The 19,996-nt window shown below is 37.3% G+C and overlaps 1 protein-coding gene across 7 annotated transcripts; it reads right to left on the minus strand.

Moving 5' to 3' along the window:
* Window positions 1-4: 4 nt before the first annotated feature.
* LOC110940580 lies at window positions 5-13,764 on the minus strand. 7 transcript variants are annotated; one of them, XR_002593312.2, is made up of 4 exons: window positions 13,576-13,758; window positions 13,008-13,490; window positions 12,170-12,257; window positions 5-311 (listed from the first exon to the last, which is right to left on the minus strand). XR_002593312.2 is itself a non-coding variant. In XM_035990485.1 (4 exons), the coding sequence occupies exons 2-4, from the start codon at window positions 13,119-13,121 to the stop codon at window positions 10,960-10,962; spliced, it is 399 nt and encodes a 132-aa protein (XP_035846378.1). In that variant the 5' UTR covers window positions 13,122-13,487; window positions 13,576-13,764; the 3' UTR covers window positions 10,814-10,959. The 7 variants fall into 7 exon arrangements, 5 of the variants coding, with proteins under 5 accessions (XP_035846378.1, XP_035846377.1, XP_035846376.1 ...); XR_002593313.2 differs by lacking the exon at window positions 5-311 and adding an exon at window positions 7,917-8,106; XM_035990485.1 differs by lacking the exon at window positions 5-311 and adding an exon at window positions 10,814-11,156 and having other exon boundaries at window positions 13,008-13,487; window positions 13,576-13,764.
* Between the last annotated feature and the right edge of the window lie 6,232 nt (window positions 13,765-19,996).

Below are 19,996 nucleotides of genomic sequence, written 5' to 3' on the forward strand. Positions count from 1 at the left end.
GACCGGGTCAGAAAGAAACTGAATAAAAATCTGATAAAATTACATCAGAGTGTCACGCAAATTAAAATCACATCATCCATCCCGGTGTAAACTACTATATTTTAAATTTAAATTTTAATCTACGTCTAAGCCAAATAAATGAATTATCCTTAATCATCTTCGTCGTTTAAATGATTAATGTGAACCTCTTGTTGAATTCCTTCTAGTTTCTAGCTTTCCAAATCTCCCATATAGTGGTTAAAATGATTGGTCCAACCATCTTCTTCCACACCTTCAATCTAGTCATGTTTTCAAGACCGCAAAGTTAAATCCTACAGAAAGCAATTCATAAGTGGTTAGATACTTGCAGCTATTATATTATATATATATATATAGTTAGCAAAGGATGATAAATAGTAACTTTATTTTTAAAATAATATATAGCTTTTTATTATTTTTCTTTAATATATTATAATAGTTTATTATATTATTTACTTTTAATAACATATTTTTATTTTTTTTCTTTTTTAAAATCATATATTTCCTTTACCATTTTTAATAATTCTTTTTTCTTTTTTTAGAACATATATTAATTTATCAAATAATTTGATACTTCTTTAATAATTTACGTTTATAATTTTTTTCTAAAAACTTAAGTACGTAGTTGTGTTTGATTTTTCCCTCGACATTCCGTTATAAGTTTTGTTAAAAACGAAGTTATACTCAAAATAAAGTATTTATTGGATATCATAAAACGCTACAATGATAAATTAAACCGTTCTAATGGTTTGGCTTTCTAAACAACATGTTTTATTTTCAAATCACGTTTGTTTTATATTATCATTTGTTCGGTTTCGCCGCAACGCGCGACTTGAAAAAAACTAGTAAATATTAAGGTTTAATTTCGTTTAATTTTCAAGTTTTAAAAATCCTTATAAAGAATCAGTGTATTTGGAATTCGGAAGACACTAACTGTAGCTCTAATGTGTGTGTTTGTGTGTCTTTAGCGTGTACGATAAAACATGCGTTATCGTATTTTCTAGTGGTGTCAATTATGTTGGGCTAGTGAGTTGATGGGTTTCGGGTTGAAATTCTATACTCCTAACCCAACTCATATATTTATTCATGCTGGGTCGTGTCAAACTCATTTAAAATTGTGTCATGTTCGAGTTGTGTTTCGTGTCCACCCATTGAATATTTGTTATTGAATATAAGTAGTAATTGGTGATTTCATAACAACTTGAACAATCAATTAATCAAATAAAACCTTTTTTGTGATTTGTGTGGTTAATTAATAGTTTTTGTTTTTTATATCGTATTCTCAATTACAAATTTGGGTTTATATATTTAGCTCAATATTAGTATAAGCGAAGGAGAACGATTGTAGAGATGATATGATAGTTAACTAATAAAAAAATATGTTAAAAGTGAAAAGTTGATGAAAGGCTTCAAAGATAAATTAATTTCACTTTTTGAAGTTAATAGATAGAAGAAAAATCAAAATCAAAATATTTAACTTATGTATTAACTTTCTAACTTTCTTCATCTCTAAGATCTAAACATAATTTTATTTAAAACCCTAAACGGGTTGAAAGGTTAACATGTTTTCAGGTATTAATATTTATTATTTAATAAAACGGGTTATCTTAACTGATTCAAAACTTTTTTTTTTTCTCGTGACATACATGTCAGGAATTGTCACCCTAGTATTTTTTACATAATAGAATTATAAGAAACACTAAATATATTTTTTTACAAAAAGACCTGACTTAGAATTAGCTTTAGACTCTTAAGAATAACCAATCCCAAACACCCTCTAAATATCCGATGCAATGTTTAAATTGAAAATGACACAAAAAAAAGTTATAAATATTATATTGGAAAGTTATGGGTGTGTGAGAGCCACATGAGCACCAAGTTTTGGAATCATCCTTCGACAGAGCATTAAACACGATAATGGTGCTAAATTGAATTGACAGCAGGTGGCTGGGGACCCTTTTGCCATGTCGCCGAAAGAAAAAGAAAAAAACAAACTCATATGAATAAATACTCTTTTTAACTTTATTGGATGGTAGAAGCGAAAATTTTAATAGTATACTTCTTTAAAGATACTATGCGAAGGATAAAACAATAAAACGAGTCAAATTCGTTTCGTTAAAAGTTATGAGAGTGTTCGGGATTGATTTTTTTGACCGGTAAAAAAAAAAAAAAAAATCTTCCAACTTTATTGGATATTTGGATGGTAGAAACAAAAACTTTTAATAGTAAGATTATTTTTAAAGCATAAAATAATAAATAGGAAAAAATTATTTCATTATAACTCATAGGGGATTTTTTTTTGAACGGCTAATTTCTTTAATCTCCTATCGTCTGTGGGACTTGAACCCAAGACCTCCCCCTTTCCAACCTTGGTGTTTTAAAGGCTTTGCCTTTGCCAATGGACCACCACCCCATTGGTATAACTCATAGGGGATTGCCTAACTCATAGATGCTTATTAATGATATAGATGCGATCTAGGTTCAAAACTAAGCAAAAGTGATTAATTTAAGATTATTAGGTAATAAAGTAGAGCAAGCGTTGCTATTTAAACTCTTTTTTAAACTAAAGTGAATTTCAAGGATTGTCCTTTATTTTTATACTCATTTTCAGGCGTTGTCCTTTATGTTCAAAATTAACGAGTTTTGTACTTTATGTTTTCAAATCATACACGTTTTTGTCCTTTAGGCCTAACCCAGTTAGTTTTTTCAGTTAAATTTGGTCAATTCATATTTGTAGGGACTAATTATGTAGATAATATAAATAGTATAAGATGATATCCTGTGAGCATCTTATAAGATGATATCCTGTGAGCATAAATGAGGAAGGGATCCCAAAACCAGCAGACCCTCGAATCTTTGTGGCATATACCATCCGCCATAGTCAACCACCAATCCACCAAATCAGACTGCCGCACATCTCCGTGCCTCATCTCCCCAGTCAACACCATACCCCTGCACTCTCTCTCTCTCTCTCCCACACCACCACCATTATCCACCCCACACCACCACCAACATCCACCCCACACCACCACCATATCGAGTACAACACTAGATCTAGTAGAGACTGCTGGCCCAAAACTCAGTGCTGAAACAAATTGAAAGAAAGGTGTTGGGCATAACACAGATGAAGACCCAAGCCCATCACCAAAGATGCATGGATCTGCTTATTGACTTTGACCATGTGAAAAAAGACGTCGTGTTATTGTGAGCCCTAAATCCCAAATATGCAAAGCAAAGTGAGCTGAGAATGACGAGCCACCATGACCGCCGAAGCTGTTACCAAATCGACTTCCAGAACCACTGTACTGACCACAAGTTCGTCCACCACGACCTCGATTGCCTCTCCATCTACCTCCAAAACCATGACAGTCTGTTGCGAATCATTCTGGTTATACTGATGATAACAATTAGTAGCTGTATGATCAAACCGAGAACAAATTTGGCATTGAACTGTTGAATTTATTGGAGATGATGATTGATTTGATGTGGTGGAATTATACGAAGAGGTAGAGAGAGAGAAAGAGAAGTGGTTGAGAGTGTTGGAGGGTGGAGGCCAGAGGTGTCACACCCCAACCGATGGCGGAAACATCGGGGCGCGGCACTAGGCGAACCAGATTGCTCAAGAGATCCATAAAAACTATTTGTTACCAATAATTTAAAGGTTAATTGTCCCATACCAATCAACAAATATTCAACAAGTAATTATTACAGATAACGAGTTTCTCTCAAACAAAACAAGTCCGACAACCTAGATTTCTAATGGTGTAGTTTCTAGACTGCCTATCTCGATTCATCACATCATAGTATCCTATCAACCCGTCACATACGTTAAAATAAAGTCAATACATAAAATGTAAAGGTGAGTACACAAGTTTGCATAGCATATAGTAGCGAAAGCGTTTACGCATAACCAACATGTATCACGTAATGGGCGAAGCATGTAACTATCTAACTATGTTCACACTTAACCACAAGACTATGTTGTAGAGTATGCGCGACCACATGTTCAAAGAACACGTGAAGTAAAGAGATGTGATCCCTAGCAACCCGTGTCCATGACAGGTGCTGAGTCCAAACTATAGTACTATCATTGCTAGAGGCGGTATAGTGTAACACTGTATAAGCATAGTAACAAGCATTCATAGATCACGTATAACATGCGGGAGCGGTTAGCGTCCATGAAGTGTTGCGTTGTGTGTTGTTGTATTTTGATAGAGAACGTATGTAACACCCAAAGTGCGTTAAAAGAAAATGGGTTCGAGTATACTCACAGTGCGTTCGTAGTTGCTAAACACACACCGTATTGGATTGAAGGGAGCGTTGAGTTAGCCTGAGCATGGAACAATAGCGTAACCATTGAACAGTGCATAAACAGTGTGTCCGATGAGTTAAGTGTCGAATGGTGAGTCGATCGGATGGGTATCCATTCGAGCGGATGGTCATCCGGACGGATGGTCATCCGAGCGGATGACCTTTTGAACGGATGGCTATTCGAATGAGTGTGTGGTGTTTGGAAAATTGTTTAAGTTTGAAGTTTAAATCAAATCCTTTTGAACAAGGTATAGTGTGAGGGTCAGGCCACCTGGTCGAATGGTCATTCGATCGGATGGTCATCCGATCGGATGGCCACTCGAGTGGGCAACTGTTATTTGAAAACTTTGTAAAATTTTCTAAGTTATAAAGTTTCGAGTGTTGACGGAGGAGGCGTGATGACGTATCAAACAACGAAAACACACACCAAGGTCCAGCTCATTCGATTGGATGGGAATCACCCCATTCGATCAGTTTCACTGTTCTTGACGAAGGTTCATGTCTGACCCATTAATCGGTCATCTCTCCTGTGGAAATTCATTTTCAAGCCAGCTCTTAGACTAAGGAACGAGTCTAAGGTCAGTTTGGGTCCAGATTCCATCGGTTTTGAGTAGAAAAGTGAAGGAAAGTTGAAGAAAAGTTGAAAACAGTTGAAAAATGTTGAGATTCGTGTTGAATAGTGTGGAAATCCTTCAGATCTGAACCAATCTTGATAAGATGATGTCACACAACAGTTTGCATAAGCAACTTAGTGAGAACCACCTTCAGGGAGTCCAAATCAGACGATTTCGAGAAGAAAATGTGTGGTTTTGATGGAGAAAATGATGGAGAAGTGTGTAGTGATGATGATTGTACAAGATTTGAGGAGAAATACTTACGAAATAGCCTTGAATCTTGATGAAAAGTGACAAAGAGTGACTTGAATACAAGTGGTCGAATGGAGACGTTAAATCAGTGAAAGGGACGTGTACGGGCAGTATTTATAGGGTGAGAGGAGAGTTAAGGCGGTGCGCGTTGGTAGTGGTCGGATGGCCTTTCGATCGAATGGCCATCCGGTCGGATGGTCATCCGAGCGGATGTCCATTCGATCATGTGGTCATTCGATCAGCCGAGTTGTGCAAGTTAGTTTTCCAACTTTCGTTTCGTGTGTTATGCGTTGCGTTGCGTTTAAGCGAGTTGCGAGTAAGCGTTGAGCGTGTAAGCGTTTCGTTGAGATACCCACATAACAAATAATCACACAAATACACCCATAACACCAGTAAAGCATAATGTAAATCTGCGTTTCGAGTTTGCGTTGCGTTTGCGTTGAGAGTGCGTTGCGATAGCGTTTAGTCTAAACAATAATGCGATAAAATGCGTGTAAATAGTAAGCGTTGTAAACTGTGATAACTGCGTTTTGAATAAGCGTTGTAATAAGCGTTTAAAATGTGTTTGAAAACATAGTTCAAAATAGTTAACCCATAGCGATAGTCGAAATCTTGAGAGTACAAACAATTAAGTAAGAAATGACAGATACAAGTAATGACCCGGAAAGTCGGGTTGTTACAGCCTCCCCTACTTTAGGGAATTTCATCCTGAAATTAAGGCGTAGGCGTAACAAAGAGATGTGGGTATTTAGCTTTCATATCACTTTCGAGTTCCCAAGTGAACTCGGCACCGCATTTGCCTTCCCAGCGAACCTTCACTATAGGAATGCGAGAGCGTCAAAGTTTCTTGGTCTCTCGATTCATGATTTCTACTGACTTTTCGACGAAGTGTAGGGTTTCGTTAACTTGCAAATCCTCGAGAGGGACATGCAGGTTTTCTTTGGCTAGACACTTCTTGAGGTTCGAAACGTGGAAAGTCGGGTGTACATTGTTGAGTTCCTACGGTAATTCGAGTCGTTAGGCCACTTTGCCAATTCTTTTAAGAATCTTAAAGGGACCCATGTATCGTGGCGCTAGCTTACCTTTCTTGCCGAATCGGATCACCCCCTTCCAAGGTGAAACCTTTAGGAGTACGTGATCACCAACTTTGAACTCATGGGGCTTGCAGCGTTTATCGGTGTAACTCTTTTGACGACTCCGCGCTTTCAAGAGATTGTCTCGTATCTGGAGGATCTTGTCATTCGTTTCTTGTAATAACTCAGGACCGGTAATTTGCGCGTCTCCAATCTCGTGCCATACAATATGCGATCAACATTTTCTTCCATATAATGCCTCAAAGTGTGCCATCTGAATACTAGCGTGATAACTGTTGTTCTACGAGAATTCGACTAAAGGTAAATGCGAATCTCAATTACCACCAAAATCTAGAACGCACGAACGAAGCATGTCTTCAAGGGTGCGAATCGTGCACTCAGTCTGACCGTCGGTCTGGGGATGGAATGCGGTACGGAGATTAAGAGTAGTACCAAGAGCGGATTGCAATGTCTCCTAGAGACGCGAAGTAAATCGACCATCGCGTTCAGAGATGATGTCACGAGGTATCCCATGTCGACAAATGACTTCGTCCGTATAGGTTCGTGCAAATCGTTCAACCTTATAGTCTTCTCGTATCGGTAGGAAGTGAGCGGATTTCGTAAGACGATCAACGATAACCCAAATGCTATCGTGACCTGATGGTGTGCGAGGGAGTTTCATAATGAAGTCCATAGCTAGACTCTCCCATTTCCACATCAGGATCTCGGGTTGTTCGAGTAAGCCAGAGGGTCGTTGATGTTCGGCCTTAACTTTGGAGCAAGTTAGGCATTTCGAAACGTAGAGGGCGATATCCTTCTTCATTCCTGGCCACCAATACCTGGCGCGAAGGTCCTGGTACATCTTGTCGGCACCTGGATGAATGGAATATCGTGATTTGTGGGCTTCAGCCAGCAAAATCTCGCGAAAATTATTGCGACTAGGAATCCAAATGCGATCAAGATAGTGAAAAATACCATTAGGTTTATTCACTAATTGATTTTCGGTTCCAAGTATTCTTTCTTCCTTCATGTTGTTCTCGAGAAAACAAGCGTGTTGAGCGTTGCGAATGAGAGCTTCGAGGTCGTGTTGGGCATGAACATTACGAACACTATGTAAATAGCTTCATCTGCTAAGAGCGTCGGCAACGACGTTTGCTTTGCCTGGGTGGTAACGTATCTCACAGTCGTAGAAGTTGAGAAGTTCAACCCATCTGCGTTGGCGCATGTTCAGTTCCTTCTGGTTCAAGATCTGTTGTAGGCTCTTCTGGTCGGTGAAGACCGTACACTTAGTACCATAAAGGTAGTGCCGCCAAATCTTTAACGCAAAAAAAACTGCACCGAGTTCGAGATCGTGGGTTGTGTAGTTCTTCTCGTGGACTTTGAGCTGACGAGACGCGTACGCGATAACCTTGTCTCGTTGCAGAAGAACACAACCAAGACCTAGGTTAGAGGCATCGCAATAGACAACAAAGTCGTCGTTTCCATCGGGTAGCGCGAGTACGGGAGCGTTGCAAAGCATACGCTTAAGAGTTTGAAAGGCATCCTCTTGTTTAGTTCCCCAAATGTCACACCCCGACCACGTAAAACATCAAATCGTGACGGAAACGTCAGGGAGTGTTGTAACAGAATTATTGTTCCACAACCATGGTAATTAAAATAATATTTTATTCATAACCAAAGGTGGAATTTCATTGTCTTAAAACAAGTACCAAAGAGTTATATTGTCTTAAAATAAAAGAAACAAGAGTTCATAATTAAACTAAGTCTATCCTCATTTTATGTCACTAAGGCCCAAGTCCACCCTAGCGTGTCACGATCAACATCCTAAGCAACAGCTCCTGAAAACACATGTGAAAATTAGCATAAAAATGCCTGTGAGTAACATAGGTTTTGTGAAAATTGGATTCATGACTTAGGTTTTAGAAAAATGTTTAATAAAATTCAGTCATGAACCTTGTAAATTGTTTTGTTTTGTAAATCATTTGAAAAGTGATAAAATTAGATGGTATGTATAAATAAAAGAATACTGTATGGTTAAAAGAGTAAGTAAAAATAAGTTGTATAAAACAAAATTGTTTTGTAAAGCAAAGTCTTGTGAAAAATATGTTATTTGTATATAATGTATAAGTTTAAATTGAATGATTTAAATAACGCTACGACATGTAATACAATACAAGCATTATATATAGGAAGTAACAGCGGCGTATCCACCATGCTTGTATCATATTACACACATATCGTTACTTAAGTCATTTAAACAACCACCAATGTATAAAGTCCATGTTTAAACCAACCATCAAATGTTCTTGTCTAAATCATTGTCATATGTTTAAAAGTCCAAAATGTAGTCATGTAGTCATGTATATGTAACAAATGTTATGTATGTTAAGTAAAATGTGTTCACTTAAACCAAATGTATAAATGTACAAAACAAAGTATTTTGAGTATATCAAAAGTTATGTTTTGCAAAGTAAAAGCATGTTTTAAATGATACAAATATTTATGTGGTAAGTTAACGCATACATTCAAGCCTTGAGACAGACGGATAACCCTAAGTAAAGGTTATCAAAAGAAATGTTTTCGGATTCAGTCATTCCTTTCATCCAAACAAACCTAGGATGTCAGGAACGGGATTTATCAAGTCCTATGGTACCATTACTTACTACCGAGCGGCGTAGCTAATGTTAATGAATGTATATAAGTCCCGTTTATTCAAACCAAATGTTATACCAAATGTAAACATGTTATATGAAAGCAATGTACTAAGTATGCTAAGTTAACATACAAAGCAGAAAAGTCATGTAAATCAATGTGCTAGCATGCCAAGTTAACATGCACAGCAAAACAATGTAATGAAATCATGTACTATATAAGTGTACTAAAGAACATAGCAACATATGATGTGAAAACAAGAAAGCACGAAAGTAACAAGTAGGCACATGTGTTTCACCCCAAAATGTATGGAAAACAGAAAAAGAGGGGTCTATGTACTCACTTAAGATTGCTCAATAGACTTTAGATATCCATCAAGCAAGCTAGAAGATCACGGATTCAAACGGCACCTAATATAGGTATCTACATTAATAAACGGACCTATCGGAGGATCGGGTAGTACGAGGGTTCGTAAACCAATAAGTGTGGAACTTATGTAATATGGTTTGACAAAGCATACATACTAAAACGAAACTTATCCTAAGTGCTTTTAACCCGTTACGACCCGTTTAGGTAGCTTATGCTACTTTAACGCGTCGTTCGCATAAAACGCGTTCGGACCGCCTAACTAGTCCTATGACAAGCAAGATATGCCTTAACATGTTTTATATTGTTGCCAAATCAGTTTATATGTCAAAAGCTATGTTACATAGGCTTAAAATGAATTTTAGCATGAAAAGGGCATTTTGGTAATTTACCTAAGGCATAAGAACTACTTATCATACAACTATTTAAACGATGTGACCATAAGGTATAACCTCGGAAGGTTATTCCCTATACAACTATGGTCACCTAAAGTGTTTGGTCGGATCCTAAAGATCGACCAAATGGGTCGGGTTCGAAAGCATAAGCGATTGTTTAGATCGCTTACCTTTACGACCCTAGACAAGCACAAATCTAAAAGTGACGAGTTAAACATGTTAAAACATGTTTAACAAAGTTTAAAAACAGGTTTGGTATCAAGACAAAGGGTCTTGATACCCAAAAGTAGTTTGGTTACAAAATACGCAAGAATACGCATTTTGGCCGAAACTACGACTCGTCACTGAGCCTAGATAACGTGGTAATCAGTAGGTATAGTCACTAGGGACTATAACCATCGTAATTACGCTCACGTTATGAAGTTCAAACGAACTTCGCGTTGACCATAAACTGGTCAATGCAGAAAGTCAAACACAGTTTGACTATAATGCTAAAATGAACGAAAAACGCGAAAGAATACTTACAGAAGGTCCCTGCAAGATTTGACCCGATTCACCCTCAGGTAGGAAGCATAAACTTCCACTTAGAGAGTGTAGAATCAGATCAAATGTGGGTTTTTGCAAGTGAATGGTTTGGGTATTTATAGGAATGCTAGAACCGTTAGGATCGTTTATCGGGAAACGAGCTTCGATCTAGTCCGTACACCTCATACCCACTGATTTGAGAAACCATGGGCATAAAAAACAAGCACATAGAATCAAAGAAACCAGGTGCAAAGGTATGCAACAGCTGGAACAAGCTGGAAAACACATTCTGATGTCTGGGACCTGCTTACGGACCGTAAGACCATTCCCATACGGTCCGTAAGGACCTTGCAGGTCTGATACTTTCCAGAAATTGCAAAATGGTCCCTGCACTTGAGAAACATGCATTTTGGCCCATTTTTGACACGTTTAAGCCCTGTTAACCCCATTTCAAAGCTCTAAAATGAAGTTAAATTATAGGGAACTTAAAATGTGCTCAAAAGTATGTCGGATGTTGGCTCATTTGGTCGTACGGTTGCGTTGTTCGGTAAATTATGACGGAAGTCGTAACGGACGCAAAAACGATCCAAATTACGCGACGAATGGATTTTTATCAAGCCAATAATTAAAATATAATATTTTAATGATTACATAAATTTTTGGATGTCCGGATGTATTCAGAACGTAAGTTATGCGCGAAAATGCAAACTTATACACTTTTTGACGCTTTTAGTCCCTGAATGAGCATAAAGTTTATTTTAGCACACCGAACCCCTCAAAGCCTATTTCTGTCACACCCTGAAATATCAGAGCTGGCGTGACTGGACCGGTATCTTCATTGCACAACGGAAGCAAAAAGCTAAGACTTCTAAACAATGAACGCCCGCTAAGTACTCGAAATCCCGTGGGTTCTTCTATTCCAACCGTTCCGTAGTTTTGAAAAATGCAACCTGAGAAAGAACATGCGAAAAAGTCAACATAAAGTTGAGCGAGTTCATAGTTTGTTTTGAAAAGATTTAAAATAAATCTTTTTGATAACCGGTTTAAAAGTTGTGGAGAAAATTTAGTAAAAATCATTTTCTCGGCATGATATATGAAAAATGTGAGTCTAGCCCACGAAAATCTTTGTGCATTGTACGAGAGAGAATGGGCCAAGCCCAAAAGAGTATTTGTAAGCAGGACCAACACGTCCTCTTACTTATGCATAAGTTGAAAACATTATTAAAGTTTGTAAATACATGTATTATGAGTTTGCGTCAAATGAATATTAAAAACATTTGAAAGTTATAGTGTTGTAAGTTGGTATGTAAGCGTCTATGAACATGTTGATCATTAATGTTTCGCGAGGACGTTAATATATGCGACGACATAGGAGGTACTCAACCCGCGTAGGCAATTTAAGTGTCGAACTCTCGACGCTGGACACAACAGCACTCTAAGTGGTCACCCATGGACCGTGAGTGGGGCTCGCCCGTACCCATTAGATCTAACCTTTGTTCCTTGGTCCTCAAAAGGATTAATGGCACCTCAGTTACAGCCTATGCTCACATGATCTAAGAGTTCATTCTATAACTTAATCATACCTAAGTTTGACATGTATTTTCCCCCGAAAGTTGTAAACCGAAACGTTGAAAGAAAAGGGGGACATGATCTCACTGAGTTGTCTCGTTTTTCGTACGCAAGCCAACTTAGTCCCGTTGTTGTCACTAGGACCTTCTCGTCACTAGTTATGAAAATCATGCACGTTTGCGAAAATACGCGTTTGTTTTGTAAAACCGGTATGTTTAGTATAAACCTTTTGTAAACCTTTCGAGTTCGTTGAAATTCATTTGCAACATGATTTATAAATATGTGTTTTCGTTCATCGAAATAGTGTTTGCTTTTGCAAAAACTTGCATGTCTTTCCACCCCCGAAAACATTTATAAAATGTAAAACCGTAAAAAGTGGGGGTTATGAACTCACCTTGACATTCCCGTGCAAAGCTAGCGTAACGTGGTTTCGTGATGTCATTCCAATAATGTGAACTCGCTAGCATGCAACTAAAGAATTCCTAATCAAGGAGTAATTATAAGCTTCTAATTTAAACGTAGCTAAACTACGTGTCCGAGCTCTACCGAGTCGTTAACAAAACGACTCTACGAAGGAAGGTGTTAATATTTTGGTTTGAAATAACCAACTTATGGTTATTTAATCCCATTTGTAGTTTTCGTAGGAAATAACTAAATATATATACATATGTATATATATTCGAAACTCGACGTTTGAAATGATTATAATCGACTATGCTCATTTTATAAAAATATTCGTATTCTAGACGATTGAGATAAATATAAGTAATTATATTTATTTTATATGATTTTCCGAATATTAAATGTTTGAAATAAAACTTACGAATTTCGTACTAGTAGCTCGTGTTTTGTCAAGACGTTATAACTTTGTTTTGTAATTCATAAAACGTCGCAAAAATAAATATACTATCATATTTATTTTATAAACTTCATTTGAACCGTGCTACGTTTTTATTAGCGTTGCGACTATAAAATATATATTATTTTAACGAAAATCGGACAGAGTTTCCTCTGTTTTTGGAATAACCCTGACAACACAGGTTGTCATTATTTTGTCAAAATTCAACAATCAAATAATATTTCAACGCAATGTAATAACCATATATATAGTTTTCGTCAAAAGTATCAAAACATGACTAATATCTAATCGAAGCGGTTCAAGCTCGGTCGCGTATCTAAATATGAAATCTATAACTATATCATTAGAAATTTCGCGACAATTAAATTTTTACCGGATCCTCATGCCGCTTCGTCGAACCGCGTTGACTGACTTTGACCCGGTGTTGACTTGTTGACCGGGTTTGACCGTTGACTGCCAACCCGAATTGAACGAAAATCTGGCCCATCGAACCGCACCCGAACCGCGGCTGACCAGTTGACTATAGTTGACCCGAACCGCTGACCAGAATCCGTAACACCCGAAACTGACGTTTGACCAGCTGTTGACCCGAGTTGACTCGGGTTTGACCGAACCTTCTCGTATCCCGAACCGGAAATCAAATCTGACCCGTGTGCCGTTTGACCACTTTTGACCGATCCTGAATCTGATCGAGTTGACTCGGGACCGAACCGAGTCGAACTAACCTTGACCGAAGTGAACCGAGTTGAACCGAGTCTCGCACCCTGACCAAAACCCGAACTGAAACTGAACCCACCACTGCCGCCGCTGCCGTCATCACGGCCGACAACCACCATGGCTGCCACTCCCAACGCTTCTAAAAGAGAAGAACGACAAGAAGGAGAGGCTTTTAAACGAATTAAGTCTAACAATCTAAAAATAGGAAAGACACCAGTGCTTACCGGAGTGAAAATTTTGGAAATCAAAGTTTCATATGCTTGTAACCACTTTAGATCCCTTAAGCCATGAAGAGTTTGGAGTTTAATAAAAATTGCAATTGTGTGGGTGTGTGGAGTTTGTTTCAGCCGAGAGAGAGATGAGGGAGTAATCTTCCCCTTTTTTTTGTGTTGTGATATTGTAGACATAAGGGTATGGGTTTTAATCATGGTTGTAAAACAAGGTTTCTAAGGCCGAGTACTCCCCGAGTAGTCGCTACAAGGCAGGCTGCCGAGGCGACTTTCTTTGACTCCGCCTAATTACTCGGAGTCGGTCAAACGTGGTCAACCTCGGCCAGAATTGGATCTAGTAGGTCAACTCAGGCCAAGTTTGACTTATATAATAATATAACATAATTTCTATGCCTATCATATTAAATAATGAATATCATTTTCAGGTATTTTGTTATAAATATTAGTAAATTTGTGTTATTTGACATATATTTAATCTCCAAAAAGTAATTTCTTTATGATTTAACATGTCCGAGTACTCTCCGAGTACTCTCCGCCAAGACTGAGTACTCTCAACTCCCCGGTCGACCGACTAGGGAGCGCCTAGCGACTTTTGCAACCATGGTTTTAATAATGATAAAATCTCAAAACCATTCAAAATGAGTGTAGACTTGGTTAAAATAACCAGAAATATTAAAACTTGTCTTGCTCCTGTATTCCATCGACAAAGCAAAAGAATTCAAAAAAAAAAAAAATAGGTGTTAACTATACTTATCTCATGTACTTTCTAATGTTTTAGAGTGAATGATGAAAAGGTATGGTCTTTGTATTATAAAATTACTAAGCATGCCATATTGAGTGTAGGAGTGGTCTAAATAATTACTTTTGTTTTCCAAGAAGTTGACAAAAATTGGAAAAACTAAAGATCAAAAAGTCTGCAAAGGAAATTAATTAATGCTAGTATAGGTTATATTTCATGGTCAAGTCATTCATTTCAAATAATAATATCTAGTATGGAAGGCATGTATGTATGGATGTGTTTTTAATTTATAAGATATGAAACCCAATTGATCTAGGGGGTTGGAACGAGATTTTTTTTTTTTAACCAAAAGTAATAGGTTTAATCTTCAACATAACAGATAATCATATGTTATGAAGGTTAGCTAGTTATATATAGAATCAAAACTTAAATCAAACCTAAGAAGATGTACGTATTTTAAATAAAATGAATTCTTGAAATCTTGGTTTATGAAATCAGAATACATGAAACTATATCCATACACGTGTGTCATATCTATATATATATTTAACAGCATGTACGTAGGTGGTTGTGAACGAGTAATCTTTATAAAATGTAGACGCACGTTAAAACATAACGGTTAAGTGAGTACATATTTATGTATATTACATGCGTATGTCATGTTCGTTATCGTTTGACACTCAGCAAGTTTCCCGAAAATCACCGTACACGCACTGTAAAGTCAGACAAGCGTTCCTAGGCATTCCACAAGCCTAATTAAGTTAATTCGTGCCTTAAACACTACTTATTATCGCCTTAAACGTTTGTTAATCGCGTAATTAGGAGCCGTTAATTACCGGTTGTCACAATTTCTAAGCTATGTAAAGGATATTTAAGGTGTGTTTAACTTATGGCCATGTTCCGGAATGTTCGTTACAGTTCAGATTGGCATACTTTCGCAGTTTGTCAATTTTAGTCCCTGTAAGCGAATAAACATGAATTTGCCATACCAAAGCCTTCAAAACTTATTACTAAGTTATGTAAAGGTTATTTAAGGTATGTTAAGCATAAATTGATGTTCCGGAGTATTTGTCGCGCTTAACTGATTACGTTCACGCACTAGTTTGCGTATAATTCTCCAGAAAGCGATATAGAGTTTGAAATTCAATAAAAGTCAAAACATGAAAAACATCAAACATAAACAAACAAACATTGGGATCAAATAACTTTTTTTCATTGATAACTGAATTGTTCACAATGATTACAAGCACAAATGTCACAGTCTCCCCTACTTGTGGAAATTTCGTCCCGAAATTTGTTTAGAGGAAACTCGTGAGAATAGATGCGGATACTTCGCCTTCATTTGATCTTCACGTTCCCAAGTAAACTCAGGTCCACGTTTAGATTCCCAGCGAACTTTAACCAAAGGAATGCGCTTGCGTTTAAGCCATTTGATTTCACGATCCATAATTTCCACAGGTTTCTCAACAAAATGCAGTGTTTATCAACACGAATTTCGTCAAGCGGTATGTGGAGGTTCTCATCAGCTAGACACTTTTTGAGATTGGATACGTGGAAAGTTGGATGAACATTACCAAGTTCAGGAGGTAAATCAAGTCTGTAGGCTACCTTACCGATTCTTTCGACGATCTTGAATGCTCCAACGTATCTAGGTGCAAGTTTTCCTTTCTTTCCAAATCTGATCACACCTTTCCAAGGTGAGACCTTAAGTAATACACGATCACCGACTTGAAATTCCAAGGGCTTGCGTCGTCGGTCCGCGTAACTCTTTTGACGGCTTCGAGCTGTCTGAAGGTTATCACGAACTTTCTTAACCTTATCAGTTGTCTCTAGAATGAGGTCAGGTCCAGTAAGCTGAGCCTCACCTATCTCATTCCAGCAGACTGGTGAACGACATCTTCGACCATAGAGAGCCTCGAAAGGAACCATGTTGATGCTGGAGTGATAACTGTTGTTGTAGGAGAATTCGATCAATGAAAGATGTGAATCCCAACTTGTCACACCCCTATTTTCCACGTGTCATCGGTGGGCCCAGTGGGGGATTCCGTGACGTAGTTGATATCGTCATAGACAAACATACAAAAATATAAATGCACAGCGGAAGCAAAGAAAGATTTATTTCAACTTAAAATATTGTAATATTCAAGTATCACAAAATAGTCAAAATAGATCCACATGCAGATCCAAACAAAAAGGAAACTTCATTTCAACAGACTTCATGCATCCTAAGCTTGCGAGACTTCTATGGATGCTTAAGGAGTGACCAGCCTATTACGCGTAGTACCTGCACTTAGCCTTTTTGGAAAATACGTCAGTTTACACTGGTAAATACAATTTAACTGACTCATTTTGAAAATGTTTAAAATTGATTTAAATGCCCGTGGCATAAAACTTTTTATAACTTGGGATAATTATTTGCTTAATAATCTTGTAAACGAATTACATGTTCTTTATGCGTTCAGTGGCTCGGGTCGTGCCGGGTTAAAGATTAATAGACACACCACTTAATATAATTCCGCCGCAAGACTTCTCTCGACCGACGATTATACTTTAATGAAATGCACTACGGGTGTACGCCTACACCCGTGTGCTAAGGTCGTGGCCATTCTTTGAATGATGCCAAGGATATCCGGGACATGGTCATTAAACCCCCAAAGGCGTTAAACAAACAAAACAACATTTTTAAACGAGTTAATTTGACAACACTTAGCCATCAACTGGTTAAGGTCAATTCCCCGACCAAGCGGTATTTTATATACCGTACCCCAAGCCCGTATAGGGAAAATAAGTTAAACGTATTTACCTGAGCAAAGTATAAACCAAATATAGCGAGTGCACGTAGCTTTTACTGGGCTCCTAGATCTATAAATTAAGGTTTTAATAACCTATTAGAATTCTAGCAGGTCTTAAGCTTAGACTGGTTAGTTATAAATGAAGATTACGGTTTTAAACGCACAATAAGGTGAAGACCGTTTTAGAATGTGGTTTTGACCCGACAAGCTTACATGCTTGTTTAATATGGGTAACATAATTACATTCTGGATTTTGGGACCAAGAAGATATGGTTTGACCCGTTTCGGCTAAAATGGCCAAACTAGTCATATAGGCCGATCCGAACGCGTATAGAGTGTAACGAGTAACCATAAGAGTCAAATACAAGTTCCTGAAGTTAATATGCCTAAAATATGTTGTGATATCAGAATGATACCTTCCATTATGCCCCAAATGATTTTAAACCAAAACTATGCCTCATAAGGGCGTTTTGGTCATTTTATAAAGTGAAAAAGGGTTAAAATGATAACCTGAGTTACAGGTCTGATTAAATTAGTAAATATACTTAATTTACTAAGTTATAACAGTAGGGTAGCAAATCTATGTGAAATTTATTACCTTTAACCTTACTATGCACCATAGGGGCATTTTGGTAATTTCACATGTGCCTAAATGGTTAATTCTGGAATTCTGAGTTCAAAACAATTGCCTACTGTTTAAAATATAAAAATTTACTGATTACATCAGTAGGTTCAATCCCTTAAGCTTAATAAGGTTCTAGTGCACACTTATGCGTTAAAAATGCTTAAAAAGGCGATTTGGAGCCATTTCCTGGTTTTCTGTAAAAAGCTGAGATTTTTAATATTCCAGAAGGCTCAAAATAATTTATTTATCATAACAATTCAGTAGAAATTGGTTTGAGGTCAAAAGGATTTGTAAAACTCATTTTATGGCTTAAAAGGGCAAAACCGGCACAAAGCGAATTAATCTTAGAACACTAAGTTATGCTCAGCCTAAAAATAAATAAAAATCTCCAAAAATCCCAAAATATTATTTTATAACAGTGGGTAAAAAGTTTGGTATAAAAATTTGGGTTTTGATAGGCTATATGTAATTTACTCCATTTAATTAGTAAAGAAGCTCTTAATTACGCTATTGAGCATAACTCTTAATCTAGACCTCAAACTGACCTCAAATTTTGGGTGCAAGTTTATAAATCAGTAGGTAAGGTGTCTACTCTTTTATATTTTCAAAAATCACATTTTAAGGTCAAATGGGCATAATGGTCAACATATAAGCGATTAACGGAAACATGCATGTGAATAGGATATCTAATGAACCAAGTTGTATAATCTCAGAGAGTTATACTAACATGCAAATAGGTCCAAAAGAAGCTCTAAGGTAATCCTAAACTTGGCTTAAACGGGTCAGAACTGATAGTCAAAGCAGAAGTCAAACTTTGCGACTTTCGGTTCCAAACCGAGCCTAAACTGAAAATTGTCGAGTTGAACATGTTGAGACATGTTCTTATATCAATTACCAAGTTATTTTAATGATCAAACAGGTTGCATGTATCCTACATTGCTAATTATGCATTAATTTGCAAATAACCTTTCTGTTGACTTTTTTATAATAAGCTTTGACTCGACAATTAGCATAGTTAAAGTAGGAATCTGAAAATACCCTTTTAAGGGTTTGTTACCCACATAATTACCTACTTAAAGGTATTTTTAATTCGTGATTTGACAGAGCACATTTTAATTAATCACGAAGTCAAACCTTAATTACGACGGTTTGACTTTTAGCTAATTAACTAGGCTAAAACGAATTAGGAAGGGTTAAGGACACTTACAAGAGTCCTAATTGAGATTAGGGATGCTAAGGATGCTTGTTGCTGACCAGAGGAGCTCCAGAAGTAAACTTGTGAACTTTGCAAGTGAATGACCAACTTGTTCACAACTTGGAAGCTCTTATATAGCAATTTTAATTGCACAAGATGGTGCCAAACAACTCTACACATGTTGTAAGATCATCCCACCTGTCCCTAATGCATGAAAACTAGTTTGCACAGCCCCTGGTATCATTTCATAGGTTCATAAGTCGGTTAACAGCTTTAAACAGGCAGCTGCAGGTGAAATTTGTCGCTGGCACCCTGACGCGGCCCGCTTGAGGTTATTGGGGACCTCCACGCGGGTCGCCTGACCTGTCAGAACTAGCCAAACAAGTTTTAAACTTTGCATTTTCAGTCCCTGGTCCTTTGTAACGTGGTTTTAAGTCCCTAAATTGCATTTTCAGCCCCCTTACTTGATTTTTAAGGGCCTTGGGACTTTTACTAACTTGGTTAAGTCCTTGACTAACCTTGTAACCACTCATAAGGCCATAGAATTCAATGTTGACGCTTTTAACCCCTCGAACACGAATTTGATCATAACTTTCTCATACTATAACGAAACTTTATGAAATTTTAACCACATATTCTAGTGAGTATATTTTATCGTTACAAAGCTTCGGGTCTGCCAAAAGGTCACTCAGAGGTATACTTTGCACATGTTGACACTTTTAGCCCTTGTAGTTTGTAATTCCTCACTTTCTTTCATATTTAGCTTCGTATGATCCATGATTTATCCGTTGGAAGGTATAAACATTATATAGGGCTATTTTAGAATATATTTATCCATTGTTGACACTTTGGACCCTTATATTCACATAGTTTCCCCGTTTGTCAACTTTAGTCCCTCCAAAGTATTCTTTCTCACGTTCAGAGCTTGTGACACGTGTTTATACATTATTGGGCATAAATTTTAAGGGTGTTACATCCTCACCCCCTTAAAAGAAATCTTGTCCTCGAGATTTAAGGAAATAGATGAGGGTATTTCTCTTTCATTATGGATTCTAGCTCCCACG

This window comes from Helianthus annuus, chromosome 5 (genome assembly GCF_002127325.2).
Source record: "Helianthus annuus cultivar XRQ/B chromosome 5, HanXRQr2.0-SUNRISE, whole genome shotgun sequence".
NCBI classification, from domain to species: Eukaryota; Viridiplantae; Streptophyta; class Magnoliopsida; order Asterales; family Asteraceae; genus Helianthus; species Helianthus annuus.